General features: G+C 37.9%; 1 protein-coding gene and 1 pseudogene across 3 annotated transcripts in view; both read left to right on the top strand.

Annotated features, from left to right (window-relative positions):
* FYN (FYN proto-oncogene, Src family tyrosine kinase) overlaps window positions 1-20,976 on the top strand; it is a 180,625-nt gene that overhangs the window by 110,831 nt on the left and 48,818 nt on the right. For 2 of the 3 annotated variants that reach the window (XM_027848686.1, XM_027848687.1), the window contains 6 exons: window positions 3,576-3,679; window positions 6,615-6,764; window positions 10,980-11,144; window positions 14,181-14,360; window positions 16,248-16,324; window positions 16,419-16,572. In XM_027848686.1, coding sequence (XP_027704487.1) covers window positions 3,576-3,679; window positions 6,615-6,764; window positions 10,980-11,144; window positions 14,181-14,360; window positions 16,248-16,324; window positions 16,419-16,572 — 830 coding nt within the window. Of the gene's footprint in view, window positions 1-3,575; window positions 3,680-6,614; window positions 6,765-10,979; window positions 11,145-11,571; window positions 11,728-14,180; window positions 14,361-16,247; window positions 16,325-16,418; window positions 16,573-20,976 lie in introns of all 3 variants that reach the window. The other variant, XM_027848688.1, reaches the window with a different exon arrangement.
* LOC114033227 lies at window positions 6,048-6,533 on the top strand (annotated as a pseudogene).

Genomic DNA, 20,976 nt, shown 5'->3' with positions numbered 1-20,976 from the left:
TTACCCAACCAGAATAACAGTAATCTGGCCCCAGTGGAAGGAAAGTCATGAAAAACCAGTCTCCATACTTGATGTCAGTACTGGTATTCTACTTCACCATGAATAAAGGTTCATCTCAGTGGTCTGGCCCTATCCCCAATTGAGTCATTCTGCTGCCTTTAATTCCCCTTATATTTTTCACTAAGGAGATCCATTTTGTTTCCTGCTTTTAAATGTTCAGTGACCCTGAGCTCTATTTCCCTAGTGAATGAAAAAAATTACATTTAAGTTTCCAGGCAGATTTGTAAGCCACTTTGAGATTCTACAGGATAAAAGATGCCCCTGAAATGTCATATTACAGTTTTTAACTTCAAAGCTACAGTCTACAAATAAGGTTATGCTCTGAGAAGGGGTTTTCCTCAAGACTTTTGACTTTTACAAGGGGAGGGGGTGGCTAACCTGGCAATAAAAGCAGTATTAGCAAGCAGACTTGGGATATGAAATTAACTGTAGTTGAAGAAAACATTAGAGTCCAGCATCAGGAAGCTTGTACGAGTTCTTTCACTCCTTCTGCTCTGTTATAGCTTGCTTACAGCATGAATGCAAACCAAGAGAACCATGGTTCCCAGATAATTGGCCCAACAGTCTTCTAAACCCTTTTTCATTACTTTGAACTAGAAATGTAGCTTTCAGTACTTTACTGATTTCAGTCATTGAAAAAGTTAAGATAAAAAAAAGTGATCTCTTCTCTTTCTCTTCTCTTTGGTAAAATGTTTTCAACCTTAGGAAAATTTGACAATTGGCAGAATGCAGGTATAATGAATTGGACTTTGTTAAGCTAGTGTCTAGAATGAAGTGGTATAAACTATGTTAATGAAGGTTAATTATGACAAGAAAAGGCAAGTGAGTCCCATGTGGAAAAACAGCTACATGGCCTGAGTGGTACATTTAGTATTCAGGAGATATTAAAAAGTCTTTAATCTGTTGGTTAGATCATTTGAGGATTTATGGGCAACCATATACAAGAATCCCACAGGATGAAAAGGTATGGAGGACTTTTAGTTTACATTAGGGGAGGGAAGAACTTGCATCAGTGAAATGATGATATCAGCTGTATCCAAAATTCAAAATATCAAATATAGAAACCAGGCTTTATCATATTTAAATATTTTAAAAATTCCTCCTATAGGTAGACTATTTATTGAATTCTCTAAGATTCTTCCTTTCATTTTTCTAGCACCTGGTGCAGTGCTCAGAACTAAATAAATAAATGTACCTCATGCCCCAAAGTATACCTCTTTCCTTACATAAACTTTAACTAACTGAACTGTGATAAGATTTGACAGTACAGGAAAAAAAAATATTTAAAATTTTACAACAGAGGTCACTGAGTTACTTGATATGACATCCCTTTAAAATATATAGAATTTTTATTCAAAAGGGATATTAAAATTTCTTTACTACTTGATTTAAAATACAAATAAGCCTGCAGAAAATGCAGACACAAATAAAAGGGTCCAGTTATCCCAGAATGTTCTTATAGCTGAATCCAGGAGGGGACCTAAGACCAGTCAAAATCCAGATGTTCACTAGATGCTCTTTGTTTCACTAAATACTTAATACCTACTGGGTGAGAAGGGACCCATAAAAACAAGCATCAAAGGTAAGCAATAATCTTGAGCTAGCTAGAGTTTCTACATTTTTTGTGTGTGGGCAAGAAGACTACTGAAAATATCATGAATTTATTTCTAGTTTGACCTTTGAGTTTATATTTTTTTTTGCCTGAATAATTTTTTTTCTTTATATTTTCAAAGGCCTATCTAGGTTTAGGGTTTTTGTTTGTTTGTTTGTTTGTTTTTTCTTTGTTTTTGGTTTTTGGTATTTGGTTTGGTTTGGTTTTCCCCATGGAATTATAATTATGTTCACAGATTAAATGCTAGGGAACATAGAATCATAGATTTAGAGCTGGAGGGAATCCTACAGGCCATTTAGTCCAAAGCTTCATTTTACTGATGAGGAAACCATGCCTTGAAGTCATATAGGCAGTAAGTGTCAGAGGCAAGATTTGACTTCAGACCCACAAACAGTACAGCTTCATTTTTACATGGTGTAGGATCCCTGCCTTGGTGTAGGCAGATAGGATTTTTTTTTTTTTTTGGCAAGGCAATTAGGGTTTAAGGTCACACAGCTAGCAAATGTCAAGTGTCTAAAGCTGGATTGGAACTCAAGTCCTCCAGACTCCAGGGCTGGTTCTCTATCCACTGTGCCACCTAGCTACCCCGCCCCTTTTTTGTACTTTTTTTATTAATTTATTTTCAACTTAAGTACTAAAATGTGAATACACAGTAAGAAAAGAAAAACATTATAAAGTTAAATATTAGAACTTAATTAAATACAAAATAAGAAGAAAACAAAGCATTGTCATGTGCACAGCAGAATGTAAGAGAGGATTCAAAATATACAGCAATAAATTTCCATTTCAAGGAAGCCTGTATAATAAATACTCCACACTGTGTTCAGAGCTGTCCATGTTTTCTTTGCTTCCTTTCAAGTTTTCTTTCATTCTCTGCTGTGTACTTTTTACTTTGTTTTTTTTCCCGTCATCTTCTCCCCTCCCAGAAGGCTACAATTGAGCACAGATAATATTTTTATATATTTATATATGTGTGTATATATACATATACACACCCATATACATATATACATGCAGGTGCACATAGATACATATATGCATACACACATACATATACAATACATATATACATGCATATATACATACATAAACTTACACATAATTAGATATCTATAATCATACTCATATATAGACATACACATTCATATGGATCTATATAAGACCGTACTATACTTGTTTGTCCTCCGTTTCTCTGAGAGTGGATAACCTCTTCTTTGATAAGTCCAAGTCTTTCCATAATTTTCTAAATCCACCAACTCATCATTTCCTACATAACAGCAATATTTCAACCTTATACTGTCTAGTTATTTTAAATAATCTAAAGTAATACTGATTAATATAGCTGTGATATGTAGTGTAATCTTCCTGGCAGATAGGAATTTTAGCAAAAATTAGTTCCCTACCATCTTTCAAGGGGAAGAACATTATACTACCATTCGAATCTGCTGATTTTTAAAGAATGACTTGATGTAAGAGGTCGTGTAGAGTAGTGTGTCTCAAGCAACTCCGCAGGACTTACTGATGTCACAAATGGAACTTACTTCAGGGGTCTCTCCCTACTGGGAGATCTCCTGAAGAATTCATAGATTCTGCAATTTGTGTTGATTAAAAATCCCAGGAAAGAACTATAAAACCACTGTGGAAAATTAAAGCTAACAGTGAAGCTGAGTAGGGGGCAGAGGAGAGACGAGGAAGGACTGAAAAAGAACAGGCATGATTACCAAATAAACAAAGACTCGAATGACACCAAAAACACCAGGAGAGACCGACCAGAAGGGTATTTATATTCAGAGATTCATCAACTTTCATCCACTCACTCAAGTCAAGAGAGTTCACTCTGATTCGGATGTGTAAATGAGTGATTAAATATTTTCTTTCCTTGTTCCTATTTACCTTCCTAAAGGTGGTATTTTGGAAAACTTGGCCGCAAAGATGCAGAAAGACAACTCTTGTCCTTTGGAAATCCACGAGGTACCTTTCTTATCCGGGAGAGTGAAACCACCAAAGGTATGACGGTTAGGAGAAGTAGTTGCTTTGTCATTATTCAGTTTCTTCAAGTTAATGTGGAAAACAGAAAGAGGTTAAAAAAAAAAAGCTTACTTTCTATTATATAAGAATGAAAAAGCAGATACTATCACCAAAAGGTCAGTTCTGTTGTTTCATTTGTTTCTGGACTCCATAATTAGAGTGGGATAGGGGACTAGGTATAAAATGAAGGGCATTCCCCTCTGCTACCACCCTTCGAGTAAACCACTTACCAAGATCAGGGATATTAGAATGTAGGCTCCTTGAGGAAAGGGACTCTTTTTTATTTTTTTCTTTGTTATCTTCAGTTCTTTGCATAGTGCCAGGCTTATAGTAAGTATTTAATAAGTGCTTATTAATTAATTGTTATGTGGCTTTATCCATGCAAAGAATATAGAATCATAGAATTTCTGGGCCATGTTAAGTTTCACCTCCCTTCAGAAACTCTTGGTTTTTCAGACAAAAATCATACAGTTCTCTTGGCAGAGGGAGAGTAGTATTTGGCCTCCTCCTGGTTATGTGCTTCTCCTCTGTCACATCCTTTTCCTTGTTAATTCACAACTCATTAGCAGCCTTAAGAAGAGGTGGACAAGGAAAGGCAGGCGAGTGTTTAACTCTCTAGTCAGTCAATTTAGCTATTAGTTATAGGCTCTTGTAAAATGTTTGGCATGAGGGAGGAAATTGTAATTGGATAAATGGAGGTTTTAGTTTATTTGGGCATTGTCTTCGTCTACCAGGTAGACTATGACTGTCCTGGATGATACTTAGGCAAGAGAGAAGGGAATGCAGATCGAATGATAATTCTTAGCTTGTGTTAATGGAATGGGAATGTGTTTAGTAAAGCTATGGGCCAGCAGCATACTAAGCCTTAGTAATACAATTAGAAAAGTGAGGCAAGCCTTTAGGCAGTGCTGTGCATTGGAAAGAATATTGGATTTACAATCAGGGGATATGGGTTTGAATTCTGGCTCTGCCACTAATTACCTTGGGCAAATCATTTCACTTCTCTTAATCTTCAATTTTCTCAACCATAAAATGAAGGTATCAGGAGTGGATTATTTTAGAAGAATGAGCACTGCACAGTGTTCAACTAATTTTGTTTTTTCCTACCTTTGTGAAGGAAAAGCAGTGGTAGAATGGGTGGATGAATGAAAAAATAAAGGAATAAAAAGGTCTTATATTAAGCATTGTACTAAGAGTTGAGGATACAAAAGTAAAAACAATCCCTCTTCTCAAAGATGTTATTTTCCAACAGAGGGCAGTAGTGTCCAGACAGGGGCACTTTGGTAAAAAGTTACAGGGATGGTAAATGGGGACATAGTGGAGTAAATTAGCACATCTTTGCATCAACATTGGAAGAGATGGTTTGATCATGGTTCCAGAACTGGAGTGGGGAGGAAGGTATGAACTCTGTGGCTAGCAACGGTGGTGAGGAGAGAAGGAAATGAAGGGTGGCTGGAGCTTGCCTGAAATAGCAGAATGCCTGGCATATTGTAAGCATTTAATAAATGCTTATTCTATTCCATATTACACACACACACACACACACACACATAACATATATATTGCAAAATATGTGTATTTATAATAGCTAATGTTTACGTAGCACTTGAAGGTTTGTAACATACTTTACATGTTATCTCCTTTTATTTCATTATATATGTGCATATATGCACATACACACACAGATATGTGTACATATATACCATATATACATATGTGTATATACATACATGTGTGTATTTACATGCGTGTGTATATATGTGCATGTGTGTTTACGTGCATGTAAGTATTGTGTGAACACACTGTCTTTATAGATATAGGTAGAGACAGATAGATAAATAGATAGATGCATATGTCTTATTCCCCTTCCTCTAAGTTTCAGGAAGGCTGCAAATATTTCATATCTATACTAAGAGCCTAGTACAGTGTTCTCTCTGCACATAGAAGGTATCCATATGTATTCATGTATACACACATATTTATACATAATACATATTTAGATATAACACAAGCATTATAGACGTGCATGACAATATTATATAAGTACACTAGAGAGGTATAAAACAAAATGATTAGAATGTAAATTGGGTGGGGGTTTTTTGCATTGGGAAAGGGTTAAGGTAATGATGAATGAATGAGTGGATAGAAGATGGGATTAGAGATAGAAAGATAGAAGAAAAAAGGTTAGAGATAAAAATAAGAGAAAGACAGTGTTAGAGATAGAAAGATTAAAAAGTATATGTATGTGTATATACATATGCGTCTCTCTTTGCTGAATGATCAAAATAAGTTAAATGAGTCTTTAAGAAAAACAAAAAGTAGCTCTCTTTCCTTGTGGCCCCGGGCGGCGGCAGCATGGGTAAGTGCCGTGGTCTTCGTACTGCTAGAAAGCTCCGAAGCCACAGGACAGACCAAAAGTGGCATGACAAACGATATAAGAAAGCTCATTTGGGCACTGCCTTGAAGGCCTACCCATTTGGAGGCGCATCTCACGCAAAAGGGATTGTCTTGGAAAAAGTTGGTGTGGAAGCCAAGCAGCCCAATTCTGCCATCAGGAAGTGTGTGAGAGTCCAGCTGATTAAGAATGGCAAAAAAAATCACTGCCTTTGTTCCCAACGATGGCTGCTTGAACTTTATTGAGGAAAATGATGAAGTTTTGGTTGCTGGATTTGGTCGAAAAGGTCATGCAGGAAAAGGTGATATTCCTGAAGTCCGATTCAAGGTTGTAAAAGTTGCAAATGTTTCTCTTCTGGCCTTGTACAAAGGCAAGAAGGAAAGACCAAGATCATAAAAATTGTATGATGTCTTTGTCATAGTAAAAAATTTTCATGTTAAAAAAAAAAGAAAAAAAAAGAAAAACAAAAAGTAAATCCCCAACATGACAACAGCTACTGATTCTGTGCACATGCTACAGGTGCCTATTCACTTTCTATCCGTGACTGGGATGATATGAAAGGAGACCATGTCAAACATTACAAGATCCGAAAACTTGACAATGGTGGCTACTATATCACAACAAGAGCCCAGTTTGAAACTCTTCAGCAGCTCGTCCAGCATTACTCAGGTAACTTCACTGCTATTTAGCTCGCAAGTAATGGTGAGAGAGGGAAAAGTTTTAACGGATGGCACATACTACTGCTGCTACTACTACTACTGTTTTAAAACCCTCATATTTATGTAATGCTTTTAAGCCTTGAAAAACATTTTCTTCACAGCCACCCTTGGAAGTAGAAATACATGTATTATTAGTCCCATTTTTCATAGGAAGAATTTGAGGTTCTGAAGTGACTTGCTCTGCTGTTACATACCTAGTAATTGTCTGAGGCACAACCCAAACTCAGCTCTTCTTACCCCAGCTGTAGTGACTTCACACTTTCTACTGTACCAGGAGGAGAATGTTTTCTTTGCCAGCCCAATGTGATAGGACCTTCGGTGGCTGACTTAGCTAAGCCGTGCTTTCTTCTCACTTGTGGGTCTTCAGAAATTTCCTAGGATATTAGTTCATATACTGTTGTAAAGTCTTCAGGATACCCAGAGTAGGAAACAATGGAAATACTTTGCAGATGTTTATCCTAAAATCTCCGAAGTGCTTTTCTTTCCACAAGCACCTCAGTTAACATACTCAGGAACCACAGAAATAAGATTCCAAGTATGGAATTTTAGGCCTTGCTTTAAACAAAACATTACTGCCATAATCGCTGTGCACATAGATCCTGTTCTCTTGACAAGACTAATTGTCCAACCCATTGAGAGTAGTGTTCTGTACCCAAAAGGGCTTTCTTTTCTAAGCTAACTTAAAGTCATCTCACTGTAATGGTGCAAACGATACTTTTAAAATTGTACATCTTAACCTCCAGTAGTGCTACTAATTTTAGTGTACCTGAAAATTGGCAACTTTTGAATGTGGGGAAGGTAACTTGTACATGGCAGCATTTTTGATCATTTTTGTCCAGATAACACTGGAAAGTAAAGTCTCTTTGAAAATAAGTAATATATAATTAATTAAAAATAATCAGCTAGCAGTTTCTTTAGACCTACACATACAGCTTGAAACGTTCTAAGGCCTGGTGGGTCATCCTGCTCTTCACCAAGACATTACTCTTACAGTTCCTGCCCCATTCACATTCATCACTTCTTCAACACACAACACAGTAGCACCAAGTGTGTACCTATTGGTCTCAGGCTTTAACAAGCACCTGAATAAATGTAAAAAAAAAAATTGAAGTGATATTGGTTGATGAGATCCATTCCCTCCCCCTTGGATATGGCAGAAATCTTATTAAAGATGTCATATCTTGAGAAGCAGTGAGGCATAGAAAATGCAAGGCTGACCTTGGAGTCAGGAAGGCTAGCTGTATGGTCAAAGACAAGTTGCTTAAACTCTCAGCGTCCCAAGGCAACTCTCTTAATATGTAAGTTACAAGTGAATTGCTGATCTGCAGTTAGTGGAAGAGGTTTCAATACTAGGAAGCCCCTACCAATGAAATTATAGGTCTGAATGCTCTCCCCACCTTTCTCTGCCCCCTCCCCAAAAAATACTTTTGCTTTAGGGGAATTTTGATAAGAATAATTTTGGGAGGAAGGAAGGAAATAGAGCAGAATATCTGAGTTTAAATAATACACTTGGAATGCCCAGATGTTATGTGGATTCATAAATGTTTAAATCTATTTTATTATAACCACATATCAGCTGCATAGTAGAGTCTCTGGTGTTTTGATTCTTTGAAAACATGTTGTAGAAGGCACCTTAACAGCATCGTAAAGATGAGAAAGGAGATAGTCTTATAAAAAGCAGCAGAAAAAAATTTTTATCTTATAAAAAAAAAATCTTAAGCTAGACTTGCTTTTCCACAGCCTCTTTTTTCCCCTCATTTCTCTTGTTCTCTTTTACATAAGCCTGACCTTATAGTATAGTCAGATAAATTAATTCCTACCCAAACTTCACAGGACCTTATTCCATTTAAAAAAAGAAAGAAAAAAGACAGCTGTGTCTACTGTTCTCAATTTTCTGGGTCTTTTAAAATATCATTATTATCAGCCTGTCCCACCCCTTTGTGTTAGCTGCATTTGAATAAGTTACAGTTTCTGTCATCCAGATTCTTAGCAAAAGATAGGACTGTCCAATGTGTTTTTATTTTTTTTCCCGTTTACCGGTTTCTTTTTGCTGCTGACATTCACTACAAAGCCTAAACTAAAGGTCATTTTCCATATTTGCCATCTCATTATTATCATATCTTCAGTTCTGGACCCTGAACCTGTCTTAACATATGTTCTATGATCACATTAGCTTTTTTGGCTACAATGTTGACTCATTTATTTTGAAGTCTGCAAAGACTGAAAATTTTTTTTTCAAACTAGTTGACATTAAGCCATGCCTACCTCTCCCCATACTCCCCACATTGTGCATGAGAAGCTGATTTTTCTTGGAACCCAAATGTAAATCTTTACATTTATCCCTGTAACCTTATTAGATTGGGCTCAGTGTTCTAGCTTGTCATGATACTGCTGTGGATCCTTACCCTTTCGTCTAACATAATGGAATCTCTCTTATAGTTTGTGCCATCTGTAAATTTGAGAGGCCTGTCAATTAATTATGCCATAATCTAAGTCATTGATAAAAAAATGCTAAAAGCACAGATCCTTAGGACAGTTCTCTATGGCAATGATGTCTAATTCAGATAGAAATGATACCTGAAGCCACATATTGCCTTAGAAAATCACAAATGAACATTATCTATGTTGTATTATATTTTTATTTATTTTGTTAAACATTTCCCAGTTACACTTTAATCTGGTTCCTGTACCAGCTAGTGTTTGACATCTCTGCTCTATAAACCTCCTTCCAAGTTGGTATTGATGACCACTATTATAGCTTAATGTGGCACTTCAGTTGGCATAGTGGATAGAATGCTGGCCTTGGAGTCAGGAAGATTCAACTTCCTAAGTTCAAATCTAGCCTCAGACACTACCTAGCTGTGTGACCCTGGGCAAGTCACCTAACCCTGTTTGCCTCAGTTTCCTCATCTGTAAGATGAGTTGGAAAAGGAAACTCTGGTATCTTTGCCAAGAAATCCCAAATGTGGGTCACAAAGAGTCAGATATGACTGAAAACAACTGAACAACAATTTTAACCTAAAAGCCAAAAAAAAGCACATCTCAAAATGTCTTTTAAGTCAGAAGTTGGCAAACTAGACCCTCCACTTATTTTTGTACAGGAGGAAACTAAGAATGTTTTTTACATGTTTAAATAAAATTTTATTGTGTTTAAAAATGTAAAAAGCTACTCTTGGCCCATTGGGCTGGATTTGGCCCTCAGCCATAGTTTGCTGAGCTCTATTCTAATCACTGCTTTTAATTTTCTTTTTCACTGTGTTCACATTCTGTTTTCACATTCTCAAACTTGTCTGAGCTTTTCTTTCTCTGGCTTTTCATGCCTCCCCAGTCTAGTGTTTCCCTGTCCTAGGCCACTCTGTGATTGTATAGTACAGAGCCTGGCTCATAGTAAGCGCTTAATAGATGCTTCTTGTTTTGACTTACATATGAATCCAACCTCAAAGCAAAATAACAGACCATAGTGTCCCAGACAGCAGTGGTATACACTCCACTCTCAAATTCTGTAGAGTTTTGTTTGAATACCAAAAGAATGACTAGTGAAGTCTGACCTCCTTTCCCCATGCCCCAGGTGCAGTTTTTCATGCTATTAGTTCAGAACAATCTGCTGTTCTGTAAAACTGTAAGCTCTAACACTAGAGTTGTAGTTATAAATATATTCATTCAGAATACACAGGACCCCCAGTCTTCCAAGCAGAGGCCTAATGATTGAGGGAAGGGAGAGGGAAAGAAAGAGGAATGTATTCATGTAAATCAAAGGTGCCATCTGCCCACTTATGGCCTCCACTGAAACATAAGGATGCCTTTTCAAGGTTCCAAGAAAGTATCTAATCAGCATCTGGAGCTGAAGCCTTCCATCTTACCTAGAGAGAGCAGAAACTCAGATTCAAAGTAAATGACCATCCTTTAAGGATTGAATAAGGGGGGGGGGGAACCCATGACAAATTTTCCATTTTTCTCTGCTCTATCTCAAACAAATGTGTTTCCGTGTGTGATTTCTAATCTCCCCCCACCCAAGATGCTTGTGGTGCCCTGCTGACGTAACAGTTGTTGTGAGTAGCTGTTGTTCACTGGTGTTGGGTTTATATACTTGTTGTAAATGTTTTGTTTCACGTATTACGCTTTTCTTTTTCCTCTCTGGCTGTTGGCTCCGTTGCTGCTCCTTCAGAGAGAGCTGCAGGCCTTTGCTGCCGCTTAGTAGTTCCCTGTCATAAAGGAATGCCGAGGCTTACTGATCTGTCTGTCAAAACCAAAGATGTCTGGGAAATTCCACGTGAATCCCTTCAGTTGATCAAGAGACTGGGAAATGGGCAGTTTGGGGAAGTATGGATGGGTATGCTGTAACTCAGTTATTTTATTATTATTATTATTATTATCTTCCCTTTTGGGGAAATAAGGTACCAGAGATGGAAGGTGAAGGAAGAACACTTTATGACCAGCCCAAAATAAAAAAGTTCTGAATACTTGGGTGATAGAGGCGATGTTTGGACGCTGAGCTTTTTTCATTTCAGAAAATCCAAAATTTTATGTACTCTTTGTGAGTTTTCACTTTGGGAAATTGGCTTAATTTTTATTGTAATGGTGAATGGTCAATTAATAAAGCAAGGAAGAAAGTAATTTTGAAAGCTGGCATAAAGTCTCCGCTCTCGGTTTCTGACTAGGAATGTACCGAAGGGCGAATCACCTTCCATCTTTTCCATTGCATGCATAATTGTGGATTGTAAGAACTTTGTTTTCTTTATTAATTCCCTTTCCTGTAGAGAAAGCTGATGGTTTGTGTTTTAACTTAACTGTGGTTGCCTCGAGTTGTACTCCACAAACCGTTGGATTGGCTAAAGATGCATGGGAAGTTGCTCGGGATTCATTGTTACTGGAGAAGAAGCTTGGTCAGGGGTGTTTCGCTGAAGTGTGGTTTGGTAAGGCAGAGAGTGTGTTTTGCTTTGGATGCCCCTTAAGAGCAACTTGGGAGAAAGACTTTGAACAGAAACATACCAACACCAGTATATTCATCCACCTTGTCTAGGATACCCTGAAGATTGGAGTAAATGGGCCCACCGAAGCATAGTTGGCAGCGTGTGGCTGTTCTGGGTTGTGATGCTCCAAAGATGACATCCATAGATCTCATTATTCCAGGCTCATCTTTCTCTTGATGATTCCCATGCATTGTAGGGACTGTTGGCCGGGAAAACAGCATAGAATTAAAGCATCTTTTTCTCTTAAGAGATAAGAACGTAAGATGCTATAGAGAAAAGACTTCCACTTTCATTCACTTAGTTGTTAATGACAGGGCACAGTTCAAGGAGTCTTTGCCTACAGATTGTCTGCAGGTTTGTACTCCATTCAGACAAGCATCTGAGATGAAGGTAAAGCATCCTTAATTGAGTTGACAGTGGATTCTTCTTTCTCAGAGCTCTTTTAAAATGGAATAGATATCATCATCCTAGCACTTAGCATAGTGCCTGACACACAGTAAGCACTTAATAAATGTTGATTGATTGATTGAGTGATTGATCATCCTCGTATTAGACATGCATAGAGCACTTTAAAGTTTGATTCGTTCTATGCATACATTATCATCTTCAAGCCTCACAAAAGTCCTGTGAGGTAAGTGACATACATATTATTATGTCCATTTGACAAATAAGGAAACTGAAGCTCAGAGAGATTAACTGATCTGCACATAGTCGCCAAACTGATAAGTATCAGTGGCAGGATTTCAACCCAGGCCTCTCCAAGTCTAACAGGTAATCTGTTAATACCACACCGCCTCTCATGCACGCCTACATTGACCTGCGTTGGTATGGGCATGGTCTTGTTCAGTTGGGAGGCAGAGGCTAGACCACGTTACTCTGAAGATCCTAATTGGCACTTTGATTATAAGGTATTTAAAAATCTTATTTATGAGGCCTAGGGCCCAAAGATTTTAATAGAATCATTCACACATGCAAAGAGAATTAGGCCTCCATAAGAGAATGGATTTTTAAACTTTTAAATTAGTACATTTTAAATTTCTATACACGCCATTAAAAGTTCATTTCCCATTGCCGTTCCACGAGCAGCTTTGTCTCAGGGGATTTCAGAACCATTATAGAATGCTTCTGTAATTAACTCAGTTACTGCTGGCGTGTCTTAGAGAAAAGGAAAATCTAGCCTACTGAAAATTATTGGCTATTATCTGGAACATACTGGAATGTTGCATAAATTTTCAAATTTCCCATTTATTTTTAGAGAACAGATTCTGCCATGTAATGACTTTCTACTTCTCAGCTGATGACCTAGTGTTTTGTATTTTGTAATAATAAGAACCAGACTTCTACCTTGGTAATAGAGCTGCCCCAATAGAATATATATATATATATATATATTTTTTTTTTAAGTTCTCAAATTGGTGTTATCGAAATTATAAATTAAGTATTTACAATTTCACTTAAATCAGTCTTCCTTTTCTAATCAGAAATAAGTAGCTGTTTAATTACCCAGGGGAAAAAAATTGTCCCTTCTGTATAGTGGCAATTAAAAATTATAAGCCTTAGAATAGACTCATGAAGCTAGCAAGGACCTCTGAGATCACCTAGTCCATGCCCTCTCCTCTCATTTTATAGATGAAGAGATTGATAAAAACCAATGGCCCAACCTGTGTGTAAAAGCCCTTATTTGAATATCAGGAACATTTACTAAATTTTTATTTCAAATTTAAATATTAGTTCCTACCTCATAGCTTTTTTTTATTTTTTATTTTTCCAGTCTCATTCATAGAATTCACTTTCTTATTGTAGTTGAGCTTTCATGAGATCTGAGGATTGTTTTCCTGTACAAGTAGGCTTTGAATTGCTTTTTTTTTTATATCAGTGCTTCATTGCATAGATGATTCAACTGCAAAAAGGACCCAATCATGGGGCTCCCAAAGCCTGAATTAGGAATACTTTTAGACCACTGGGACAGCTGATGGTTAAGTGACACCCACTTTCTCTACTTCCGTCATTGTTGATGGTCATTATGTATGCAAGGGCCAAGGTTTTCAGCTTGATTTCTCTTTCACATTAATGAAACAGAAAAGGAAAATAGCACTTAACCACGTGGGCCTGCCAAAACCAAATTAATGGAGAAAGTGGTGAAAGAATTGCATATTTAGTCATAACCCATAAATAAAACGAGTATCGATTTTTTTTTCTCTTGAAAATATTTGACAGATTCCTTGTAAATGTCTTTGTTCCTCGGGAGTTTTATAGAGTTTGTTTGTGGGGAAGAGGGTGCTGTGGAAGGGGAAAGCTGTTAATTGTTGTAAGCGAATAGTTATTAGTTTAAAAAAAATCATTTTTCCCACCAGAAGATCTCTCATTTTGACTTCATGTTAATGGGCTATCTGTAGGTACTTGGAACGGGAATACAAAAGTGGCTATCAAGACTCTTAAACCTGGCACGATGTCCCCAGAATCCTTCCTTGAGGAAGCCCAGATCATGAAGAAACTGAAACACGATAAACTGGTCCAGCTTTATGCCGTGGTGTCTGAAGAGCCAATCTACATTGTCACAGAGTACATGAATAAAGGTTGAGTAACGGTTCTGCCTTTTCTCTCTTCATTGGGACACATAGATAGGGGATTGGTACAATGAGAAAAATGGAGTTGTCTGCTCGCATGCCTCCTGGTTTCTGCCTCAATCTAGTATCCTCATCAGGGAGGCACCAGTTGTGTGTTCATTAGTGAAGAGTATTTTTAAAACAGCTCAGTCTGTTACTGTGAGTTGCCTATGTCCTTCCACATTCTAATGTATTCTGCTTACAAGTGCTGGTGCTCAGAATTTTCCAGTTCTTCCCAGGACCCCATTACTTAGACTACTAGGCCTGCTGGATTAATCTGGATATAGCTGTTTGTATTTGATTTTCTTTCTTTTTTTTTTTTTTTTTTTGTTACAGTCCTAAGCACCTTGCATTAGAAACTGCAGTAAAAAAAAAAAAAAAGAAATGTACATGATAACTTTGTTGTATATTTAAAAGGAATAGCAAGTTGTACATAATAGATTTGCAGTTTCATATACAGTCATCTGTTTTATTATATTATGTTATGGAAATGCTTGTTTTATTCCATAAATTAAAAATAAAATAAATTAAGAAAAAAAAAGAAACTGCAGCAGAAGACAAATGAGATGCAGCCTTCACTATTTCCCCATCATATTTCTTCTTGCTACCTTCTTAAATGTACAGATAAATACAGGGCATAGTGTAAAGGGCATTCTTTATTTCTCTTTCTTTTTCTTTTCTTAATTAAAGCAGTATTACTGGGGGTGAGGCCAAGGATTACTTTGTTTTGGAAAAATAAATGAACCAAATAAGAAACAAAAGGTCTTAAAAGGAAAGACATTCTACATCAGAAGACACTGTAGTTCTGTCTCTCCCTCCCACCCCAAGTGCTTTCTTTCAAAAAAGATTTGATTTATTTTTTCCTGGCAGATCTTCTGTCCTTTGTCTCCAGGGTTTATTTCATAAATAACTTGTATTCCATGATTAAAGTTTAAAAAATAAAAGATGACCATTGTAGGCATGTGGCCTCTGCAAATGATTATTTCAATTTGTGGAATTATCCCTGACCTTATTTGGGCCCATTTATAATAACCCTTCTGAAGCTTTGACTATTTTGCTTTTAGCTTTCTGATTTAAGGTTCAGATGATTATGATCTAATTAAGAGGGAATGCCCACTCCACCATATATAAATCTGAATACTCTCTTGACTTAAATTTGTAAATAACCTAAGCTGTAATTTTCCCCATTACTCTTCTTTTTGGCTCAGTGTTTAGCAGGCACGGACTGAGTCATGAAGTTTGTCCCATGCTGCTATGAATAATACTAATAATGATAACAGCAACACCACAGGTCAAGAAAACCTAGGACTGAGTTCTATTTCTGACACATAGAGACTGTGTGACCTCTCAGTACCCCAGGCAACTCACTAAGACTATAAGTTGCAGATCAGGGGCCAGTCTTCATTGTTAGAAGTTTCCTATACTAATGAAATCATAGATCTAATACAAATAATAATAACTTAACATTCCTGTGGCACTTGGAGGTTTCTGGGAAACAATCCTCCCCCAAATAATCTATGTGCAAGCTAGTATCTGTGCCAGGATTTAAACCCAGGCCTCCTGCCTCCAAGGCTGGATTATAATATGTAATCACCCTGCGAATAAACTTATTTTAGTTGAGTTTTAGCTACAGCTTTTTGACCATTGGGTTCACCATCCTTTTGTCCAAAGGGATAAAACTATTCACAAGTTTTTCTTGCTCAGGACACCTTTGTTCCTTGTGGAAACCATTAAGTTGTTTGAAATGAATGCATTGTTCTCTCCATGTATCTATATCCCGTCTGAAAAGAACCCTTCTAGCTCTGTTTCAGTTTGCTTTTCATAGTAAATGGATGCGATGGCACTTTTCATTCACAGGGAGTTTGCTGGATTTCCTAAAAGACGGAGAAGGAAGAGCTCTGAAATTGCCTAACCTGGTGGACATGGCTGCACAGGTATGTGTGATTGACAGCAGGCATCCCGTGTAGGACACACCTATAATAGAGACACGTGGGCGCGTATCCATTCACTCTCTGTTGTGCTTAACAGGTTGCTGCAGGCATGGCTTATATTGAGCGAATGAATTATATCCATAGAGATCTGCGATCTGCAAATATTCTGGTAGGGAATGGGCTCATATGCAAGATTGCTGATTTTGGATTAGCCAGATTGATTGAAGACAATGAATACACAGCAAGACAAGGTGAGTCCTGGTGTGATTGCTAATTATGGTTTCTTTTTAAACAGTTACTCTATCAAGACCCTTTATTGCAACTTCCCCATTATTTCATTTGCCTTTTCCTTCCCATCTAGTCCCTATAGCCTTATAGGCAACTAGGTAGCACAGTGGACAGAAGCCTGAGCCTGGAGTCAGGAAGATCAGAGTTAAAATTCAGCCTCAGACACTTAATGCTGTGTGATCCTGGGCAAGTCATTTAACCTCTGTTCACCTCAGTTTCTTCATCTGTAAAATGGGGATAATAAGAACATCTACCTGCCAGGATTCCTGTAGGGAACAAAGTAGATAATAATTGTAAAGTGTTTAGCACAGTCCCTAGCACACAGTAAGCGCCATATAAATGTTAGCTATTTTATTGTTATTAATTATTATTATTATCCCCACCCCACTCCCCTAAATAAACTATTAGCAAAGTTTAAAAATAGAATTCTTTTGCTGAACTGATCCTCTCCATCCCCATCCCCATACAATATAGTTTTGTATATTCAGCCTAGAAAGGAAGAGAAATTGCTTGCTGGTGGGGGGTCAGCTGGCTGACCCTTGGGCTGATTTTGAAATCACATATTGCTTTTCCTTTGAGCACCTTGGCCTTTGAATAAAAGGATTACAAAAGGCCAAGGGATCTGTGGATTCCCATCATGGACCCACAGAAATGCCTCCCTCTCTCATCCTTTTCTGTCCTTCCCTGAGTCAAATTTATGGAAACAAACTTTCAGCACACATAGATCCAAACTGGTATCTTAAATACTTAATGACTCCAACATATAACCCAATAGGTATTCTAATTAAAGAGATACCAGAGAGACAACTCTTGGGGGCTGTGCCAGCATCACTTTTTTTTTCTAGTTTGTCAATTAATTTTCTATTAAACAACTTCATTACCATATGCAGTTTGGGGTAACAGATGGCCTCTTCTTAGGGAATTTAAGGTTTGTGTTTTGGGGGAGGGGATGATTTCCTTCTTTTTAAATGAAGTCCTATTCCAATTCCAGGCAAGAATGAACAGTGGGTGGACCGAAAGAAAATATCTACATGGAATTTCATATAGATTCTTTTCTTTTGTTGTTATTATTATTTAATTTCTTGTTCCCTACCCCCTACCTCTTTCCATAATATGGGTACAAGGATGGAAGTGGCTTTAGCAGTCTGATGCTATAAGGTTAAATGTCACGCTAATAACCTGACCGGTACAGATGATACAAAACTACTAAAATACACGTAGGTTGGCTGTTTGGATTTTCCCAACACGTGGATGCTCTCATTCTTTAGCCAAGTATGCACAGCCCAGTGCTGAGGCCAGATGGTGCGTTTTGGTCTCTAAGCATAGCAGACAGGCAACCTCGATTAGAGTCGGCAGCCTAGGGAGAAATGGGAATGTGAACTTGAGGCGCGTGAGCTCGGCAGGACAACAGTGAGCAGTCAAGTAGGAAATACCAGCAGGATTAAAACCTGAACACTGTTCGTGAGCTTACCCAGAGGCTAAGGTTTCAAATCATGATTGCCTCAAGTCAGGGAAAGTTTACTAAGCATAAATATTTGATTTGTGAAAGAGATGGAAAATGGCCAGTCTTCATGGTCCCGTGAAAGAGACCATCTATCTTTGTGTTGAGTCTCCAAAACTCAGAGTAGCCAGAGATCACTCTGGCTTAAAACTTGTTTCCTGGGTGGTGTTGAGGAAGAGGAGGGACAGTATTCCTGTACCTTCCTCCCCCCCACTACCCCTTTTTTGGAGTTGCTCTTCTCATCCCTGTCATGCTGTACTAATACAGTACAGTTAAGTGGATTCATTCTAAAAGTAGTCAAATATTCTTGGACCCTCCATGAACAGGTAGATTCTAGGGTCAGTTGTCATCAAAGACAGGGATATGTCCACATATGTAGTTGATGTGTTTAATATTGTTCTTGTTTAGAGTTGTTCATTGACTCCTAACAATAATATTAAGCTGATATTTAAAGATTACAAAGCATTTGAGTACATGATCTCATTTTTGTGGTAAAGCAAAACTATGGGATACAATGGGAAGAGAACTGGATTTGGAGTTGGAGGACCTCGCTTCAAATCCAAAGTCTGCCACCGACATCTAAAGACAAGTCTCTTCACTCCTCTGGGCCTCAGTTCCCTCATCTGTAAAAGGAGGGAGTTGGAAAGATCCCTTCCCAGCTCTGAAATTAGGATCCTATGATCAACACACTAATAACCCTGGGAGTTAGATAATGCAATCCTATTATCTCTATTTTACAGATAAGGAAATGGAGGCTTAGAGAGGGAAAATCACTTGCTCAAAGTCTCGTGGTTAGGAAGTGAGTTGATACTTAAACCCAGTCTTCTGATTCTATAGCCATATTAAATTCAATTCAGCAAACATGTGTTAAATGCCTTCTATGTGCCAGACACTATGCAAAGCATTCTACATCATTCCATCTGTATTCAAGGATTGCCAGTTCATTCACAACATTGATTCAGCAGCCCCCCTCCTCATTCCCCCAGTCCCCCATTATTCCTACACTGCCTATCCATTACCACACTCTCCTTTCACAATCAGTTGAGTCTCACATCACTGTCAGAAGCATCAAGCCTAGGAGGTGGCCAAGATTGGGTGCAGAGATAGATTTTTCACTTGATCTACTTGTGGGATCATAGATTTAAAGATGAAAAGAACTCAGATGTCATCTAATCCACCCCCTTCATTTTCTAGAGGAGGAAACTGAGGCTGAAGGAGTTACGTGACATTTCCAGTCTTCCTTTGCCAGGCTCACAGAATTTTAGAGATGAAGGACACTTAGAGGTCACCTACTCCAACACCCTCATCTTGCAGGTGGAAAAAACCAAGGTCCACAAGAGAAAGTGACTTTACGCAAAGTTCCACTGGTAGAAAATGGTAAAGCCAGGATTTATACCCAGGTCATGGGACTCTTTCCTCTACACTAAACAACACTTGGCCTGAAGCTTCTAAACCTTTTACAATGTCTTCAAGCTGTCACCAAACAATAGGAAATGAGAAGAAATGGACTAATTAGAAGGTGAAATTGAAAAAAGAAGCATAGGGTCTTTCATGAGCAGGGAAAGAAGAATAGAAGCCTGAGGAAAATTAAAGAAACAACTGTCAATGTACCAGAACATTGGAAAGAGAAGAAACATAATGTTCAGACATCATGGGAAAGGAAATATGTGAAATCAACAGGGAAAAAATGGAGAAAATGTGGTTTATGTTGGTGGAAAAGGTCTGGATAGAGAAGAGTAAAGGAAATGGGGTTGGAACTATGGAAAGAGCATTGTCTCTGAAGTGAAAAGACCTGAGTTCAAATCCTGGGTGATGCTTATCACCTGCATGACTTTTCACAAGTTCCTTAACCACCATGGGCTTCTATAAAATGACCAATCTTTCCTACAAGTAAAGAAACAACAAATGGGTTGGGAACACCAGTTTAAGAAAATGTAAGGATTCAGGAAAAGATAGTTAGTGAGCTTTTTTTTTTCTTTAAAAAGAAGGAAAACAAATCACAAGTCAGTTCTTTCTACCTCTTTATTTGATAGTTATTTTTATAAGAAGCATCTTTTAATATTCATCACTGGAGAAGAAACACCCTCATTTTTGAGGAGACTCAGGCAACCTTGGATGATACCAGCTATTTATAAAATTTGTCACACAGATCTGTCTTGCACTGATATTTTCAAACAGCAGTGCCTGGGTGTGCATTCCACTCGTGCATGCTGTAGGCGGCATGCACACTGCATACTTATGTGTCTGTAAGGGATTAATCAGCTACACTTGACAGCTGGTCCACATGCCTAATAATATTTGCAAGTTGAGTTTTATATTACACACAGCTCCAATCCACGCTGTGACTTCAATCATGTAAGCTGTTTGTGGTATACAGCAATGCATGCCAGTTGGAGATATTCTCAAACTAGGATTGGTAACTATTTTTCAGCTCAGTTTTTATGGGTTTCCCTTCTAAGGGTAAAATAAAACCTTGTCTTTGTCTCCTGGGTTTAACTTAGAAGAAGCGTGCACAATGGCCCAGCTGTGATGTCCCTCCTAGAGCCTGCCGCCCAGCTGGGTCTCTGGCCAAAGGTAGAAGAGGCTTGGGGAGGTGGCTGAGATCGGGTACAGAGGCAAATCTGTCTCCATCTGCTTATAGAATCATAAATCTAGAGCTGGAAGGAGCTTAAGAAGCCATCTAGACCAACTGCCCCATTTTACACATGAGGAAACTGAGGCCTAAGAAGATTAATTGAAATGCCCAAGATTATACAAGTAGTAAGCATCAGAAGTAGGATTTGAATTCAGGTCTGCTGACTCCAGAGCCAGTGATAATTCAATGCCTTCTAAAGTCAGCTATTATTTTTAGATTATCTACTATTCT

Source organism: Vombatus ursinus, unplaced genomic scaffold, assembly GCF_900497805.2.
Source record: "Vombatus ursinus unplaced genomic scaffold, bare-nosed wombat genome assembly UNPS02006779.1, whole genome shotgun sequence".
Classification (NCBI taxonomy): Eukaryota; Metazoa; Chordata; class Mammalia; order Diprotodontia; family Vombatidae; genus Vombatus; species Vombatus ursinus.
Note: the sequence above shows the minus strand (reverse complement) of the source record. Positions and strands in the feature narration are given on the sequence as shown.